General features: G+C 40.4%; 1 protein-coding gene across 1 annotated transcript in view; it reads left to right on the forward strand.

Moving 5' to 3' along the window:
* PREX1 (phosphatidylinositol-3,4,5-trisphosphate dependent Rac exchange factor 1) overlaps positions 1–19,954 on the forward strand; it is a gene marked incomplete at its 5' end in the record, with an annotated part of 146,973 nt that overhangs the window by 52,904 nt on the left and 74,115 nt on the right. The window contains 3 exons of the mRNA XM_080627938.1: positions 9,238–9,309; positions 13,147–13,269; positions 18,988–19,092. Coding sequence (XP_080484064.1) covers positions 9,238–9,309; positions 13,147–13,269; positions 18,988–19,092 — 300 coding nt within the window. The remainder of the gene's footprint in view (positions 1–9,237; positions 9,310–13,146; positions 13,270–18,987; positions 19,093–19,954) is intronic.

A 19,954-nucleotide genomic window follows, 5' to 3' on the forward strand; every position in this document is an offset into this window, starting at 1 on the left:
TCGCCTGTGTTGCAACTGATGTAAAGAAATTCCATGGACTTCACTATATTTCATCTTCAAGTTTTTATGTCGTGTCTGTTTAGTGTTTCATGTATGAAGACACTGTCACTGGAATGAAAAAGAGTTGAAAAGGGAGATAATAATCTTTCTGATATTAGAGCGCTTCAGCTTGGATGGAATCTTGAAATACTAATTGAAGAAATTTTTGCTACAAGTACATTCAACATCTGGACTTTTCTGTTTTGGGGGACCACTTCATGTTTCTAGTCACTGATGTCTCTACCTCCCTCTTGAAATAGGAGTAGCTATGTAGAGCCTGAAACCTGATTAAACATTCCTTGGTACTGATAGGATCTTTGTAGTTGGAGACATCACTAACTTAGAACTGGTTACATTCTGCAGGCTCCTCTCTATTATGGACATACTTAATGTAAGTAATATGGGTCAAATCCTGAACTATTTATATGTTGTTTACTTGGCCCTTACTCCTGAAGCAAACTTTTGCTCAAGTAACATAAAGGTTAAGCAGACACAGATTTGTTCTTCTACATAAGAGGAATAAAGTAAAACATGATTTTCAAACAAACTATGTCCTGAAAACCTTTTGAAGAGTTCCACGGTGCACTGAGATGATCAAAATTACTTCATGATTGCAGGAAAGGGAGAAAGACATGAAGAGGCCAATAAAAGGGAGAATATTCCGAAAGCTTGAGAGAATTAGGCACATAACTTTCTTAAGCCCCTTTGAAAAGCCAAACAAACACATTTTCTGTTGATATTTAAAATGGGCTGGAGTCATAGAGGGATAGAAATGCACAGAAGGACATGCTGGAGCTGTGGGTCTGCAAAGGAGGGAGGCTGGGGTTTTTTGTGGTGTGGGTTGGTTGGTTTGGGGTTTGTTTGTTTGCTTTTTGAATCTGCATTAATGAGAATATTTAGTGATTTAGGAGTAGAGTTGAAGAGGAGGCAGGGTATGAAGAGGAGCCCAGAGACAGGGTGCAGAACATATGAAGATATTAGTAGAAATGAGAGTCCTAAAGGATTTCAAAAGTGAAAAATGTAGCTTTTGTTGAGCCCTGAAATGAACCAGGATCTTCTGACCTGCCTGAGGATGCAAATATTAGTGACCAAGGGGAGGAGGGGATAGCAGAGGTCAGGGCAATGGTAGGGAAGAGACAATGGATGCTCTGCAGCACCAGTTGCTCTTTCACTTCACAAGAAGTTTTTTGTAATTCAAATGAAAACAAACCCCCCTTAGGAAAGGGATCCCTCTTTGAGTGAGAAACACTGCAACATATTTTACTATCACTTCCCTTTGGTTTCACCTTCCTTCATCAGTCAATGCATGAATGAATTTGGTCTGACCGTTTTTAGTTGTTGCAAAATTCCAGTGTAAGTATCAGCACACTGGAAATACGGATATTTCAGTCCAGGATCTTTTTGGAGCTTGCTTTGTCAATTACTTTTTCTGGGAAGTGCTGCTAGATCAATTCACTTGTGCTGAGTCCCAGAATACTGCCATTAATTTTGCATGCGTCAACTTGCAGTGCCCCATGGTCGTAGCACTCTTGCTGACAGTCGGTCACTGGTTCACTTACAGAAACAATTCAGTAATGCTCACTGCCCTGGAACTTTGTATTTGCAGATGCTGTGAAGCTGGTACAGGAAAGGAGGGTGGTCTAATCTAAACCTGTCACCCAGGCACTCTTGATAGGAAGTAAAAGGCATTTCTAGGGAGCAGTTCAGCCTTTCTTCTTAAACCTCACTCCTAGAGTGCAGTGACTTATCCTTTGAAGCCTGCTGGGTGCTTTGTGTTGTAGAAGGAGCTTGTATCACTAGCTTAAGGTTAGGCTCCAATTTTTAGGTGGCTGCAATTAGATGAGGGGAATCCTGGCCACAGTGATTTGTTGACAGAAACTGTAGCTTACATAAGCAGTGGCTATTTCTCTTATGTAGTATATAAAAAATGGATCCAGTTTATTTATTCAAGCATTTTATTCATACATGCACTTACAGAATTTTCAACAGCTGAGTTTCTGAACAGTTCCCTATATTTCATTTGGTATTTATCAGGATTAATTTATGTCAGATTAAGAAGTGGGGAAGAGGTTTCAGGTTGCCATGATCAGTGCCTTAGTTAATGTTCATTGGCAGTTTTGTAATAGGTGTAGATCAATTTATTGCTTATATATCTGTACAATTACTAAAAAAATACCTGTTGAAAGTATGCTTCAAATAAAAAGATCTCTGCCCTGGGATACACCTGGATTTTGCAGCTGAAGCTGCAGTTGTGTTCTGATGATCTTCCCAGTTTCACCTGGGATGGAGTCTACTCTTTTTTTGCAAAGAGTCGTGCAGACTTCTGTGAGAAGAGATGATTCATGCTGTGACATCGATGCTTCTGTGTGTGCGAAATGGTTGGTATTTGAAATGACAACACTGGAATGAAAAAAGTCATCTTACAAGAAGGAAGAGGGGAGGTGAGGGTAAAGCTGGGGCATATGAGCAAGAAAGACGTTTTCCCCTGGGATATGGGAGTAATAGGTGTGAGAACAAATACCTTTGTATTTGCTTTCAAAAATAGTGCAGTGAGTATCACAGAGCAGAAGTGATCAGTAGAAGTAGTTCTACTCATTTCATGTCTAACATACCCCAAGATGATGCAAGGGCTGGAAGTGTCATTTTAAAACCTGTATGGTAGAGTCTGTTTGACCTTCTGCTTAGCAGCAGGCAGTGGTGAGAGCTTGCAGCTTAAGACTGCTTGAGCTGATTGCAGAGAATGTTTGTTATTCTGTAATGTACGTGACTTTCTTTTTTAAATCATCTTGGTTAGCTAATAGTTTAGTTCCTCTTCAGGGGATGGATAAAAAATTAAATGTGTACCAATAAGCTCTGAGGCTTTAAAGCCTATTTGATACACAGGAAGCCTGAAATTAGGGCAATAAAAGATATTTCTGATGCTATTTCCTCTTACTAAACACCTCTGCCTACCAGGCAAGTCCCTGTTCAGCTGTTTGCTGATGAATTCATTTGGCTGTAGAGCTGAGCTCCTTTTTTCAGTGTTGCTCTCACAGCTGTGGCTCTTTATTGTTCTAAATGGATCTAGAGAAATATATTCTTCATAGGTGGAATACTCTATGCAGGAAATTCAGTATAATGCACTCATCTGATGCTTAAGTTCTTTATTCCTTTACCAGATGCTGATAATTTAAAATGTGTTTTTGTAGAGATCTTAATATAGTATCTAGTAATTGAGCAATAAGTGAGTACAGGATTGCCAGTTTACAGTGTAAGATATACAGTAATATACTCTTTAAAAGTAGTAGGATTGCTTCAGTCTTGCTCCATTTTACATGTGTAATGTTAGTGATGTCAAAGGAATTGCTTCTGATTTCCTGTATTCTAACTTGAATTTCACAATTGAAAAACCTGAATCAGGCCTAGTATTCTACATGTGTGTGCTGGCTTTTATCCAGGGAGGTAAGAGATGGTTGAAAAGTAGTCTGAATTTAGAGAATAATAAATCCAGCTGTCTTTAAAATCAGCTGTCTCTAGGATGGAAGTCAATAGATCTCAGTTAATAGTGCACAGTACTGCAGACCACTCTAGGAGGAGTAGAACTGAAGTAGGTTCACCTCCAGTTGAAGTGGCTTGATTCCCAATCAGTTGGAACCCAAAGCTGTGCTCGCATTCAGTGAAAGATCTGCATTTGGGTATTTACAACATGCTTAGAGGGGAATGTTAAGACTTAATTTTCCATAGAAATGCACACTTAGTTGTTATTAAGTGAGGGAAGAAGGGGAGAGGAACTCCTTATGGGATTTTGTATAAATTGCCTTGTGGAGTCATTGTTATGTTATTTTGAGATTATTTATTGCACTGTCTTTCAGTCTTCAGTGCAGGTGAGAATTGCAGTTCATATGTAGGATGCAAGATATTGATGTTTCCTGTCATTTGTGTAGAGCTTTAGCTAAAAAACAGCATATCTGATAGAAAGCAAAAGAACATGATCAGGATGACAATACTCAAAGCTAACAATTGAGTAACAATTGAGTAACATGAGCAAGGATGCACCTGCTTTTAAAACACAAACTTCAGCAAACATTCATTTTAAATCATCAGACTATTTCAGTAGAGCCATGTTCCCACAGGACTTTCAAGCTGCTTTGCTAAAGACAATGGAGTATTTTGGTATCTTGCTTGTACTTCAGTGGAGGCAAAGGCTTATTTAAGCCACATTTAGTGGCAACATTAATTCAGATGATGGAAGAAATGAAAATTAAAGTTACACTTGCAAGTATTTGTTCAAGCCTTTATGACAAGATTTTCTCTGTATCGTCAGACACAGGTTAAGGCACAGCCCCTGAGCTGTAGTTGCAAGGTTAAGATACCAGTGGTGGTCAAATGATGAAATTCATTGTCCATGTCACCTCTTCATTTTTCACTGTGAACAGATTTTTCTGGAATCAAAATGTCTGCACTTGCAAGAAACTTTAAACAATTGATTTCCCAAGTGTAAAGCAAGCTCTTCATTTTAACTCTGAAAATATGAGGCTCACCTAGATCCCTGTGTTGTTCTGAATCTGTCCTGGTCACTGACACATATAATGGAATTGCCTCACTTGTCTCTTAAGAGCCATATGAAATTCCAGTCACCTGTTGATAAAATGGGTTTCACAGGATTGTGCTTTCAGATGTTGCTCCTTCTGGATATGGTCACCAGTTGCCTCATCGTTGTTGGTCTGTTTCTGTTCTCCCTTTCATTTCCTTCAGGGTTATGTACAGTTTGCCTGCTTTGCTGTTTAATCAGAAATCTTTTGCTATTTCTGAACATTTGAGGAAGTATCTGCTCAGACATGAATTTTGAGAAAGGCACGAACAAGCTACCACTGCCTTGTCCCTAGTATTTGCCATGTGTTACTTTTGCCACCTAGAAGGAGGTAAACACTAATTTTTCCTAATAAAGTCTCAAGGCTACAAGTCAAAAGTTCAACAAGGGCCATTTGAAAAGCATTTGGGAGAAATCCCAGTTGCTTCAGTCAGTTTATGTGAGAACAACTTACAATTAGGAGATTCTTTCCTTAAGGTATGCTTTGTGCTTTTGTGGTTCAGAGGTGCACCAAAGACACTCGAAACAACAAGGTTTCATTACAGCAGTAGATTGTAAGGATAGTAATCCGACGAACAAACACCTTCATGAAAAAGGGGCCATTGAAAAGTACTTATTTACTGAAATTAACTTTTATATGTAAATTGCATTCTGGATTTCTGATGTGTTTCTATTAGTATTTATTGGATGTGACTTACCCAACATGACATGGTGCAGAAGGGGAGCATTTCACTCCGCTCATTCTGGCTTGTCATAGATCTGCTTGAATCCTGCAAGGCATTTGTACTGTAAGACAAACTATAAACTGTGTTTATGCATGACATGAGGAGCATCAGACATGGCCTGCTGAGCTTGGAAGCAGCAGACCTTGAGGGCAACAAGTCACAGTGCACAAATACACGTTATGTTGATGCAGCAGCAGAATTTTAAACAAAAACAAACCCTCTCTGGGCTGTTTCCCTAATGATTAGCACATAGTCGTGGAAGATGAGACCTTTACAGACCTTTATCAAGAGAATGAAAGTTTCTCAGCTTGGTTTCACATTTTTTTCCCTGCACTGTGCTGCGATCTGTTTTTTTCTGGACCCATGCGCTCTACCAGACCTTCTCCCCTGTGTGTATCACAAACTGCCATCCTTCCCCGAATCCCTGATAGTTTGTAAGTGTAGTAAACCAACAGCATGCCACACTGGAGAGTTTTGCTAGAGGGGTGATCATGGTCATCCTGCTGTGTCCTTGGAATGATTTTTCAGAGTCCCCAAGTCTTAGGAATGTTTTTCAAGAGCTCTCAAGAAAGCTGACCCTATGCTTCCGAGTATCTCTGCAGGATAGGGAGTTCATATTTGCAGAGATGGAAGGTGTTGCAGATGGAAGAGGGTTTGTATTGAGGGGTGCTTTGAAAGTTCCTCGTGGGAGATACCAAGGACTGGAACCCTTGAATTTGCGAGTTGTATAGTGTGAAGAGATTGGAGCAGCTAGAGAGAGCATTTGCCTCAGTAACTTTTTAGGTGGCCAGAAAAGCCTTTACCCCTTCAACAGCTTCCTCTTTAATAACAATATGTTTTGTAATATAAATAAGATGGACATAGCAAGTTTTCTAATATTCACTACCACCCTCCTCTCTCGTTTCTCATCACCTTTGTCATGTCCTCCCCCAAATACCTGTCTGACTTTTTAGATAGATCAGTAGGTCTAATAAAAAATCATACCGCTCCCTGAGCTGTTTTCCACAGAGAGCTGCATACTGCTTGCATAATGGGTCTTCGAGTCTGTGTCACCACGTGAGTAGAGGGATGGTGTTGGTACAGATGAGTTTAGAGCCTAGTCAAACTAGTAGCACAAAAAGTCACTTGAGAAGTTTGGAAAACACTGACCTGAATGTCTAAACAACATCTCTGGGAAAAGGGCTGTTTTTTCCAAGCTAGAAGTGGTTTGGAAGGAAAGCGGTGTTGTCATGTGAACAGGGCATGCAAGATGAGCTCTATGAGCTGCTGTTTAATAGCTTGTATTTATCATGCTTTTTAGTTTGAAAGACTGTGTTACAAAAGATTCTGTTTGCACGTGCAAAGGTATTGAAAACTGGGGAACAAATAGTTCTTCATCCACAAAGTTCTGATATTTTGGGGAAGATTGCATTTTAGAAAGCATTCTACTAAATTTCTAGGACCAAAATCTCTTGTAACTGTCTTGTTTTATTATTGCTGGAAAGACTGCTGTTCATGCACATCAGGACAAATCAGAAGCTGTAGGAGATTTGACAGATGATCTACAAAGTTGACTGCCTCTTTCCCTCTTAAGTCTTTCATCCTTTCTATTCTCTCCTTGCTTCTGTGCCTCTCTCATTTTTTGCTTGGTTTTCCTTCTCCTTTGGTGCCTTTCTCACGCCCACATTAAATGATCTTTTCAGACAAGCATCACAGAAAAGCTGTTTTTTAGATTAACACAGACTCTACTTTTTTACTGACTAGCCTGTAACAGCTAATGTGATTTGCACTTCTGTTTACCAGCTTTCTATAATTAGACTCATCATACTGGGACTAATATGCAGGTAACTATTAGTCACCAGTGGAGCTGCTAATTGTGTAGATTAATGAATCATTCCAATTGGATTTGTTGTCTCCAAACAGACATGTGATTAAAGCAAGGAAAAGTCTCTGCCTGGCTTATCTTTGGAGAGTGACTTTAATATGATGTGCTACCTCGTATAAATCAGATGCCTGATTATTAATGCTCAGATATCACACCCAGCACTGAAGTGGGAGGCCAACAGCTATTCCTGTCAGTCCTCCTGCCATTAGTCATCATGCTGAACACTTCATCTCAGTTCCCTGACTGTTGCCAAGGTGCTGGGCAGTACATTAACACTGCAGCAGTTTGTGGCCAAGTTAGTGGCTAAGTGGACTGGCTTGTTCTTATAAAAGGCCTCTTCCACCACTGGCACACGTGTCCTGTGCCTTTTAACGCAGGAATCTGTTCTTCAGACTTCTTGGTCCGCACAACCTGCTCCAAGCTCTCCATATCTAGCTGGAATCTAGCCAGGATCTCCTTCCTGTTTAGCAATGCAAGAGAAGCAATGTGGTTATAGTCCTTGAAATTTGTTCAAAAGCAGGGCTGAAAATAAATGTAGGGTCTGTGTGCCTCATTAATTAATCTTTTATGGATGCCTGTCCTGTAAAATGTGAATGGCTGACAAGTGACAGAGCACCATGGCTAAACAGAAACAGAGATGTGCTTGTGTTAGTGCTAGAGGTCAGACAGAGAGACATGTTCCCTGTCTTTCACCCAGAATACCAGAGGAGAAGGCATTCCAGAAGTTCTAAGTTTGGTTCAGTGCCATTGCTTCTTATCAGGTTGTAAACTGCTGCCAATCCCAACAGGCAGAGGGAAAAAAGAAAAAGCTGAGTGTGCATCAGCTGACATGGGCATTGCTCAGGAATAGTTCAACTTTTAAAAGCCTTTTATTATCAAGCTGTAACAAAGCTGCTTTGTGCCATAAATACAAAGAAATGATCTGCTTCCGCTCTGTCTCAGGTGGGTAAGAAACATTCCTTTCTTCCTTGCTCACAGCACTCCCCAGGGTTCACTCTTTTGTGTGGGAGGCAAGTTGGAAACCACGAGCAAGAGCAGAGAGGAAAGCCTTCTGCCCTGCTGCGCATGGGTCACACAGTTTATCACAGCAGGTTCTGCCCTCACTGGCTTCCCTTCAGTCTCACCTGCGGGTATTTGCATCTCTCTGTTGATGTCTGTAGAAGATAAAATTCTATGCTCTCAGGTCTGAAGTGCCCTTTAGGCGATAGCTGCTAGAACAGTGGAGACCTGAGGAAGAAATCCTGTGCAGTGTGCTTTGCTAAATCCTTCCCACTAAATCAAATGTGTTGTGGGTATGTTCAGTGCGAATGCAAGTAGGTCCCGACTTCCAGTAGCCAGAGTTATTCTTTGTAGGCTGATATTCGGATCACTGTCCGTTTGTATCTGGCCTGGAGCTTTTTATTGATTTGCCTGTTAAAGGCAGAGTTGTGCAGAGCTGAGGGAAGAGAAGGCCTGGCCTAGGTGAAAAGTTCCTGCATTGTTTTGTCTGTTTTCAACCAAGTGAAGCACAGCAAATAGCAGAATGTATCCCAGCCCCCATCTGGTGATTTCCATTTCCCTTCCCCATGTATCTAGTCCGCTGAACTTGTCCATAACCGTGGCTCATAGCTCTGTCATGCCTCAGCTCCAACAGCATGAATGTCATTGTGTCATTCTTTGCAGTCTTTTTTGCTGACATACATCTTGCTGTGCATCAGGCCCGCTGCCTTCCGAAGTCAAAACAGCTGCATCTCAGAGAGGGAAAACCTTCAAAGAAAACTCAGACACTTGCTGTAATCTGTTGGTAGTAACAGATAATTAAGTCTAAAAATTTCAACAGAGGGAAAACATTTATTGCCAGGCAAAGCCCAACGACATTGTAGATTTCTTTTGTGCTGCCCTGAAAGCAGCCCTGAGTCTAGAAACTGTGGTGGTGATTCAGTGAGTGTTTACATTCTTTTAGTCTTAAAGATAATCAGTCACACTCTGTTGCTGTGAACCTAGAAGATATAAAAGAGTGAAATCAAGCTGTTTGAACACAATCTGTTTTATCTTTGCAGGCATTTCTTCACCGGATCCGTCAGAATGCTGTGGACAAAGCTGAGAAGTATATAACAGAGGAGAATGTTAAGGTATTTCTTCTGTCTTCCTCATTTTCTTGGCAGGGAAAATGATACGTAATGAAAGGCTAGTTTCAGGGATATGAATATCAACTATCCTCATCTCATATTGATGCTTATTATTAAACTGGTTCCCTAAGGAGAAGAGGCTCATGTTGACAGTTTATCTGTCAATCTGTTTGCCCATTCGTATAGCTGTCATCTTCCTGCAATTTTTCATCCCACCAGTTAATTTCAGTAAAATTTGACAACAGCGTAGTGTTGTCAGAGATACTGACTGCTGGCAAGATTTGTGAATTGGTGGGTAGAGGACAGAGGAGCCTTTTCAGTGTCTTAGAGAGGAAAGGCAGGGAATGCACAGCCCTTGTCTGTTTTACTTGACAGTATTCAGTTAATCAGTTTGCATCTGCTGTCTTTTACAAATCTAAAATTGATAAGGCTTATGAGAAGGAGGCAGGAATACTTGTGGTCTAGTGGGAAGGACTTTGTGTTCTTGTGGAAGGACTTAGGAAGCAGAAGACAGAGCTGTGAGGTACTAGCTTCTCTAGTGCCTGTGGTCACAGGAGACCTTGTTGTTCGTTATTTTCATAAATACAAGCAAAGCTTTCTTGTACTAATTTGGCTTAAAAACTCTCCTTGTACACATATGCATGTGAAACCAAAACCCTCTTTGTACACACATGCAAGTGAAACCTGATGATCAGTGGGACAGAGTGCAGTTTGTTTGCCATTAGAGGCTTACTTACTGAGCTTGCATTTGCTCCTGTAGCTTCTAAATCAGCAGAAACTTTGCCCTTTGCACTGATGGGATCAGGGCACAGCAATAATAGCTACTGCACTGTTTCCCCAAGGCTGGTTCCTCCGTTTCATGTGCTAGTGTTATCTGAATGTATACTGATCCTAGCAGAGCTCTAGGCCTTGTTTTTGCTACTCATTCCATAGGCTGGCAATGCTGTAGTATTGACTGACTGGCATCAGAAGGGGCTCGTAGCAAGGCGGCTTGGCAGCTTTGTGGAGCTCAGCCTCTTGCTGTCTTCAAATATGGAAGTCCCTGCTCCCTGCAGACTCACCTTCTATAGTCTAAAGTAAATTTAGGGGTGGCTGAAGAAATAGATAAGTGATTGGTGACAGTGGTGTCCCTGCCTGTGACAGCAGGGTTGGAACTAGATGATCTCTAAGGTCCCTTCCAACCCAAGCCGTTCTGCGATTCTGTGAACAGATCTTGTGTGCAGAGAAGTGTGTAAAAATTAAGCTCTGCATGAGAAATAAAGCTACCCAATTTGAGCAGCTGCAGATGTTGATGAAAGTGATTATTCAATGATTATTCATATATGATCAAAATGAATATTAATTATGACTGCCACATAATCAGATGCAATGCCCACAAAGTCTGTGCAGAAGAACATGTATTTTCTCTGCTGATTTAAATGTATTTGTATTTGAAGTTTCATAGCACTCCTCTGGGGAAGTACTACTTCATTTCTGTGTCATTCTTGAAGTGCCTGGGGGGTCTTTTTAGGCCACTGTGAGACCTCATTTATTCTTAATATTACAATACCCAACTTTCAATAAAAGAGCTTCTTTTTGGTAATAAAAGGCCTATGCCTGTTCTGGTGAAATAGAATATAAAGGCAGAGTTTCCTTGATCAGAGTCAATATTACGTCCCCCTCCAATTCCCCTTCTTCCCTACCCCAAATAATTTAATTCCTTCCTATAGTTGAAAGATACTTGTTTGTTCTTTCCCTCTCCTTTCTCCCTCCTTGCTGGTAGAGGCAGAACAAGCGAGGTGATTTTGGGACTTGAGGTAATTCTGCCTCTTAATATTATGTATCTTGAGTCACCACAGAGCTGTGAGGTGGCTGGTAGCAGAGGCTGTGTAAATGGTTTGGCAGCTTGTGTAAGGAGAAGCCTGTATTTTCCTCTCTTTCTTCATGCAGCAGAACCGTCTAGAGGAAAATACAGGGTATTGTGGCAGTCGCCCACCTCTGAGCTGAAAGAGAAAGTGTTTTTTACAATAATTCGAGTTATTGCTCCCAGTATTATTTTTGCAGGTTCCTCCTGCAGCTGGTGCTAAGCGCTGGAGATTTTGGTAATTTTTGGCCACTGTATCCCCTTCCAGAAAGACCACACTCAGTCCCGTGCCAGGCCCAGATTTCACAAGTACTCCAGTGACTTACAGCTGCAGCAACATCATAAAATGGTTTTAGTTTCTTCGCTGCCTCATGTGGGAATAACTCCATTGATATGTTAGTGTTGTACTGCATTCACAGCAGGCACTGATGTCATCTTACTGATACAGTAGATTGAAGGCAGTACAATTTGAGGGCATGCACAAGCTGCCAGACATGGATCATCACATGAGGCTTATAAATGGTAACTGTGTATTACATACAGAAGCACATGCAGTCAGGGTCTCTCCACTGCCTTGATCTTCAAGTGACTCTTCTTATCTGCAAATTCTACTTCAAGCAGAGCTCTACTGACCACCACAGAATTCATTAGATTACACAGATATTCCTTGGATAGAAAAATATCCCCCAAAGACTGCTCCTGAAGGATAAAATCATTCCTGTCAGATGTTTTCCTCTTCCTTCTTAATCCCCTTTTGGCACAGCTTCCAGCAAAGCCATGCAGACAGAGGCTACCATGTCATCACATCAGTTTCAGCCATGTGACAGAACCATTGGATGCTCTGCTTGAATTAGCATGGGAAGTTTTCTGGAAGCAGTCAAATGGTCCTAGCTCCCTGTCCTTTACTTTGGATCAGAGCCCATCAGTGCAAATTCAGTGTGTTGGAATCTTTTAGATTATTCAGAGCTAGAAAGGGGCCATGAGGCACAAGTATGCATTAACAATGGTGCATGCTACCATATCCCAGTATTCTTGAAATGAGAGGGGAGCAAAGACAAGGCAGATGCAACAGGCTCTGCTGCGCACACGCAGGCAGCTTGCAGGAGGACTTTGAGAGATACTCTACCCATCCTCGAATAACAGAAGGTGTAGCATTGAACCTGGGTACATGCGGAGAGGAGGGCTTCTTGGGTTCCTGATCTCGTCTACACCTGCAAAACCAGAGAGAAACTGGTTTTAAATCAGGAATTGAGGTTTTATTCCTGTCTTTAATGATTAGACTTATGGGTTTATACTAGCTTTCGCTCTGGCAGTTTATTCCCTCTTAGCACATGTATATTCAAATCACTAGGGATCATTTAGCTGTGATATTGCACAATTACCTCTTAGTACCTCTCTAAACTAGGGGCCACTATCCCATTGCGTAGGCCTTTTAGAACCACTGAGGTCAGCGAAAGGGAACTCAGAAATGCTGCCTGTGTGGCTTGCAAACATTTTACAGTATTCTGCACTCCTGTCAGTGAAATGCTAGATCCCACAGGGCAGAGGTTTAGTCTCTTATTTACACGTACGTATTTGTGTGCATTAGCTTCCAAGTCCCTTTCTTCCAGAAAGTGATTTCTAATGCAAGGGAAGGAAGGGCAAATGACTTCCTGCTTCTGTCTCCTGGAAAACAGTTTTGGTTATTGTGATTCCATTCACTTGGTTGGTCTCATAGGAAATCTTCTCCAGACTTGAAAGAGGTTGCTCTCATTCATCAAGCTGAGGTATCTGGAAAGATAACCTTCATTTACAGCAGGTACTTCAGTAGCAATAAAGATTTCCATAGAGGGGCAGGAAATGGGGAAATACAGTGTAATTAATTCTGTATGAGTCCCTGTCTGTGCTTTAGATCCTATCACCAGAAGTCTAGAGCCGCAATACTTTGGTGCTACTACTTTAACAGACCACTCTTGGGTGTATTAACAGCTAGCGATGTTTTCCACTTTCTATTTCAGATCTTATTTTCTAACATCGAAGACATTCTTGGTGTTCACAAGGAGTTCCTGGCTGCCCTGGAATTTTGTTTACAACCAGAACCTCAGTCTCAGCATGAACTGGGAAATGTTTTCTTAAAATTTGTAAGTACAATGACTTAACACTATCTGAAAATGCAGTTTCCTGTCGTAAGCTCCCATGCCCCTTAGCTAGCTCTAATCTTTAAGGTTTGTGGCAATACTGTGACAATGTGTGTCTTGTATGAAAGTTGTAGGTAGGGTGGGAAAAAACTTGTGAATGAGGTTAGAACAATGGAAACCACATCAAACTCGCTTAAACAACAAGGTATTTTTAGAAACTCTTCCTTTTCCCATTGAATATTTTTTGTCCCTTTATTTTCTCGCCCAGCTGATCATATTTTACTGTGAAGAATTTGTCTGGTTTGGTTCCAAATGTGTCAAAAAAGAAGCACAATTTCAAGTAAATAAATAATTTTTCTGTGTATTTTAAAATTGAAACCCACAAAGGTCAAAGATCAAAGTTAAAACCAAAGGCCAAGACATCATTTACAGTAGTTAGTGTCTGTGCATATGTATTTCTTTCAGTAAAATGAAAGGTAGTGTGAGATGGTTGATCTTGCTGAGATGCAGCACAATTTACAAAACAACCTTTTACTGTGGAATAAATAAGTACCTGCATTCTGTAGCTCAAAAGGAAATAAAATTTGGCTTTTGGACTCATAATGCTGGCTCAAGAATGCCAGAGATACAGAATGTGAAGTAGTCATATGATATGAAACTCTGCCAGTTCCAGGTTGTTATTTTGATGAGTTACTTTTGTATCATCTGACTTTGTGCCCAAGAGCTGAATTATTTTTCTACTGTATCCATAAAATGATCATTTGTGCCAGCCTAATCCAGTCACACTGGTTATGCTGGGTAAGTTGGGAAAGCACAGACCTATACTAAGAGTCGTGCAACTGAAGCTTATACTTCTGTCATCATAATTTGTTTCTTATACTGTGAAATTCTTCATGTAGTAGGTTTTTGTTTTGTTTTTAACTTCACTCAGTTCTCAATCATTTATGTGTGCCATCCTCTGGCTAACGTGTATGTAAAGCATACTGTATATGCAGGATCAGCTATTATATATATACCTAGTCAAAAGCTGGACTCATTTAAATGCAAAGTCACCTCATTTACATGTATAATACTTTGAAGGTGCACATTTTTTCATTTGGAACAGTCCTCCTGAGATGTTTGAAAATGAGAAAGCACGTACATAATAGCCATTTCTTCAAATTCTTATTAACTGCATTAAGCCACAGGCCAACTTACTGTCAAAATATGTTCTATTATGCTTTCATAATCAAAATTCATGCCTTCACAGTTCATCAGGTTTGAGTGGACAGCAATTATACAGCCATTCATTACTCATAGAGCTTTACCATCTAACTCTCCCATTTAAGTTTTATTTATGCTGTGACAATTACTAAAATAGTGTCAGAAAGTGTTATATAGATATCATGCCCCAAAATTGTATCAGATGTGAGGACTGACTGTCGGCTGTTGGAAAAACATGATCTTAGGTAGAGCCTTGAATACCCACTAGAATCATTGCCTGCCACAAGATGTGCTGTACTGATACATTAGTATTCGTTAGTGAAGGTATCAAAATTAGAGGGCTTTTGAGTGATGCTGTCAAATTGTCTACTGTGTTTGAGTGGCACTGAATAACCAGAAATGTTAATATCCTGTCACTTGACTGAATTCAAGCCTGGTATATGTAACTATTGGTAGTGTTTTCTTGTATATGAGTTTATTTTGTAACTTTAGTGTCGTTAAATTTAATAATTATGTAAAGTTTTATTTATCAAACATGCAACAATACAGGAATTCTGAAACTATAATGCTGGTGAGAATTTGTCTTCTGATAGAGGCAGTTTGTCTGAGTACATCTTAGGTTGCTGTTTGTGGAGCATTGGAAATAATGTGTACATCAACTATTTCATGATGCCCTAGGGAAGAAGCATCTTATACTGAAGGAAGTAAAACATACATTTAATTCAGAATGTATAGAAAAAGCTGTTTTCATCCATAATTACCTCAAGGAAAAGCAAGAATACCATTAAAAGCATTGTGTTACCTAAATCTGAGCAATGAACAGTAAACAGAAGATTATCAAGAGAGGAGGAATCTGCCCTTGTATGCAGATTGTGCCTAGGTTTTAGAAGACAAGCTTCACTGTCGTTATTTGAGAGGAGAGGTGAGATTTGTGCTCTTGTCTCAGTAAAGCCTTCTGTAGTGAAGCACTCCTGTACCGTGGCTGAAGAGCTGCACGTTGTTAGCCAGCTTACCCAGGGAAAATATGGGTAAACTATTTCTTTGGTCTTTCATTTTGAGTAAGTGACACCTGAAGCAAGCAGACAGATTTTGTAAGGGTTCTGAAAGAATAATCACTGCACATTGACTCCGTGAAGTATTTTAACAGATGATGTAATCATTTGCTCTCATATTTAGTTGTGAAAAATTGTTTTACTTCAGACATTGCTTGCCTTAATGCCATTTGATCAGATGATCATGAGTTCATTGTCTGATGTGGGATGCTAGGATTTCTTTTGGTGTTGTAGTTCAGTATGAACATAACAGACAGTAAAGAACATACTTCATTCAAAATTTAATCTGCAACCTTAAACGCAATGGCATGGAGAAAAGTCTGTAACATCAAAGAGAGTATATACACTGAACTTGGAGTAATCACACCTCATCAGCACGGGCTCATTTGTGCAGGTAGTGAAAATGTATGACTGTCTGCAGAGCAGAAGGGCAGGGAATAGACAGATGCTTCATTTCTGATATTGCCATATTGCTAGAGCTTTGGTGGAGTAATAGCTAGAAACTTGTTCAAGGGACACATGTTTTCTTCTCATTTTTAGGAGCAGTGTTGTATGAGTTATCAGTTTTACTGTCCAAGTCGTCAAGAGATCTTGTTTTGTTGAGAATTATAGCTGTTTTGTTTAGGTTTTGCATGTTGACAAAATTGTTTCCAACCTGCTTTGAAATATGAAGATGCTTTGTTAAAAATGTGTCCAAATAAAATTGTTACAATTTTCCCGAAGTATTCGCTTTTTCTGGTCAAAACTATTTTCCGATTTGCACTAATTTGTGAGCAGTTCTAATAGACCTAAAATAACATATTTGGAGAATAAACTATTGGTTAAAGATTTATTTTAACCAAACTAAGAATATTATAGACTTATTTCTGTCACCAAAATCAGAAGGACTAACTATGTATCCAGCAGATTTGCTGAGTAAGAAGATGCATTTTTATGTGGTCACATTTCTGACCATAATTGCACTTTAATATAGGATAACTGCAGGTTCAGGATTCCTGGGCTAACGTCTGTAATTATGTAACTGATAATTTCCGCACCAGGGCATGGGAGAGTCCAGGACTGAATGTCACTCAGAGAGGAAATTAAACACTTCAGACACTGAGTAATTTAAAGCATGGTTCTCATATTTGTGGGTCTCGTGCATGAAGGACAGCTGGAAAAGACTTGATGAAAGCACTCTGGTGTGTGTATAATTATTGTACTGACTTGAGCTTTAGCAAAGGGATTTTGTTGTGATCTAAATATAACCTTCCAAAACTCCAGGCACTCAAAGCTGCAGTCAGAAACCTGAGCAATGACATTTTGTGTGCATTGATGTAACGGATGCTGTAATGTTAATGGTTACTATTTTTAGTTTCAAGCATGCTGCTTGTGTGCATCCAGGGAGTTGAGAGGAGGTGAGAGGAAGAAATGTAGGAGAAACTTGTATATCTGTCTATTCATTCTGTAATTCTTCAGTTTTTATGGTTGAAAACAATCCCATGCCTCCCAGTTGCCTCTTTTCTATTGTGCTGTGGACCCAGCCCTGCCTTTTCCTGCATCTGGTGATCAGAAGCCTTTGTTTCTTTTCAGCTTCCCAGTATTAAACTCTAGTAGTAATATGAACAGCTGTAGATGAAGGATAAAAGTCTTGAACATCTGCATTCCAGCTCTTTGCACCATACTCTTTGTGGCTGTTGTTTTATTTGCTTTGTACCATTGTTGTTGTGTTTGGACATTCATCTATTTATTCTCAATTCTTCCTTTGGAAATACAAGGGGAAAACAAAAATCATCAGATTAGTGATACACCAAATCCAAAAGCATTTTACAGTCCATGAGCATGTCCATCTAGCCATTGTGTGTCTGACCAGAATGTCAAATTCTCATAAACTAATATTAAGCACAATTTCTCTTTGATGTGACAGTAGTAAAGGGGGAATGCCCGATGAATGTAGCGGTGTTCCCTTCGATTTATGTTATTCAACTCCTTCATTTGACAGTAGTTCTTTGGATCCCTGTGAGTTGTCTTAAAAGTACCTAGATGCTGCAGATACCCTCAGCTAACAGAGGAGGCTCTGGAGAGTGATACGAGTTCAGTCAATATTAAGAAAAATTGACTTCCTAGTTCAGGGGAGATGGAAAGATTCAGATAGGATGTTTTTAGGCCAGGATCCTAAAGAGAAAATTACTGATGTGAATGCCACAGCAAACTCTGGAGGGCATTGTCTACGTGGCATGGTGCCCTGAGATGCCTCGCATATTACCCCTGGCAGAGGGCCACACTAATGCATCTAAATTGCTTCTGATATGTGAAGTAGGATGTCTGAGTAGCTCTGCATGGTACCTCTGTGTTGTGGCATAGGAGCTGACCTGAACCAGGAAAGAAGCTATTGTTGTGAGAAGCACCCAATAAAAGATGCATCTTTTTGGTTTCTGTGTCTTCTCCCCCCTTTTATTCCAGTGAATGTGTTACTGGAATCTTGTAACACAGCTGCTGCTTCAACAGCTTTAAAAGGATCAAATGGCTCCTTGCCTGATCTGCTCAGGTATGGAGATGGTTGGTAGTGCTGCTTTTGTGAATCATTTCAGTGTTTCCAGGTATCTGATGTTTGCGATGAGTTGAGCATCTCTGATCATTTTAGATAGAATTTGTTGCACCATCTTTGATTCTGGAGAGCAGTAAAGCAGAACTTGGTGCTGCGAGCTGACGCTTGTTTCTTTACAGGGGATTTCATTCTGCTGCATGTCCTGGTCCTTGTGACATGTTCCAGTGCAAGTACCTCAGCCTAGTTGTGAAGCTACCTTTCCCTTCCTTTAATTTCTGTAATAATGTTGGTTATTTTGTGTGTATTTGTTGAAATTCTTCCATTTAGAGAAACTGTTCTAGACAGCCAAGTCACTGTTTATTGTTGCACTGAAATAATGAAGCCTGCTGCTTGTTTCAGGACACAGAATGAACCAGCCAACTCACTGGGGGTTCCTTCTCAGCCCTGAAAGGCAGGGGATTTCCAGCTGCTTGCTTTGTGATATAGTTCCCTTCCAGATCATGGTTCTTCCCAGCCACCTCTGTTTCTTCCTCCTGCAGGAGTAGTCAGCACAGCTCAGAAATGTCAGCCCCTTTGCTCCTGGCTTTACTCTGCTCCTACCTAATCCTCTGGAATATCCTGACACACATGCAAGTATCCCTGAGATAGCAAAATCCCTTCTTTCAGCAAAGACTATACTATTTCAGTGATGCATTAAGAGGAAAAGTCCTGGAAGTCTCTGTGCTCAGAAAGCTGATGTTAATTTAGAGTAAGTCAGGAATTAGTGGAACACCTCTATGCATTATTCACGTTAGAGAGGTATCACGTGCTTCATGTAAACTGCAACCCTAATGCCACTCTATGTGCACACCTTTTTGTAAAGAATTTGGTATTGGACTGTGACAAAACAGTCACTCCAGTTTTGTCTGAGTCAGTAAGTTACTCTGTTTTTCCTTGCAGAAAGACAAATTCTTTGTGTATGAGGAGTACTGTAGCAACCACGAGAAAGCACTCAGACTGCTGATGGAGTTGAACAAGATCCCAACAGTGAGAACATTCCTCTTGGTAAGCACCTTCTCTAGCACTCTTGACTTACTGATGTGACTTTGCACTGTACTCATAATAACCATTTGGTATCCCAGGAATGCTGGGCATTTTGCAGACATTACTCATTCCAGGTATGTAGCACTCAGGATGGATGGGTATTGAAATCATTGGTGAGTTGAAGCACAGAACTAAGCACAGCTCTGGTATGAGGGATTTCAGTGGAAATGGACTTTTATTTATTTATTTTGTAAGAAGCAACAGAAAAATTGAGCAAAGATTGTGAAAGGAGTAATGCAATAAGTCAGCAGCAGGGCTGTGGCTAATTCCCAGTGGATGTGATTCCCTGCTCAGTTCTCTGACCAATTCACCATCTGCAGAACCACCAGGAAAATGTGGCCTGCTTCTGCCACTCTTTTCCCCAGGAGTCCAGCTGTGGGCAAGAAATGTGGTCTGGATGAATTGCTTTCACTGCGTCATTGCTGCTTGTATCAGAAATGACCTGACTCCCTGTCTAACCTTTGATGTATTAGAATCAATCCTGGGAGGGAATGTGGCATACAGCCTTCAAATGCCTCCTTAAAGAGGCTGGGTGGGAGAAGAAACAACCAGTAGATAGTACCTTCCACCCAACATTCCTTAATTTTCTTTTTTTTTTCTTGGATGTTTCTCCTCCTGTCCTAATTTTTTTTGACTAATTTTTTTTGGGGTTTCTTGTTTTCCTAGATATGAACACACAGCATTTGGAATGGGGTTGGTATGTAGGTATCGGACTAATTCAGCACACTAGCTTTTTTTTCTTGGAAAATGCTATGAACTGAAAGGAAGGCTGTCTTTCTGCAAAGGACCTGCTTCTCTGTTCTTCTCCCTGCTCTTCTCTCTT

Source organism: Psittacula echo (assembly GCF_963264785.1).
Source record: "Psittacula echo genome assembly, chromosome: 12".
Lineage (NCBI taxonomy): Eukaryota > Metazoa > Chordata > Aves > Psittaciformes > Psittacidae > Psittacula > Psittacula echo.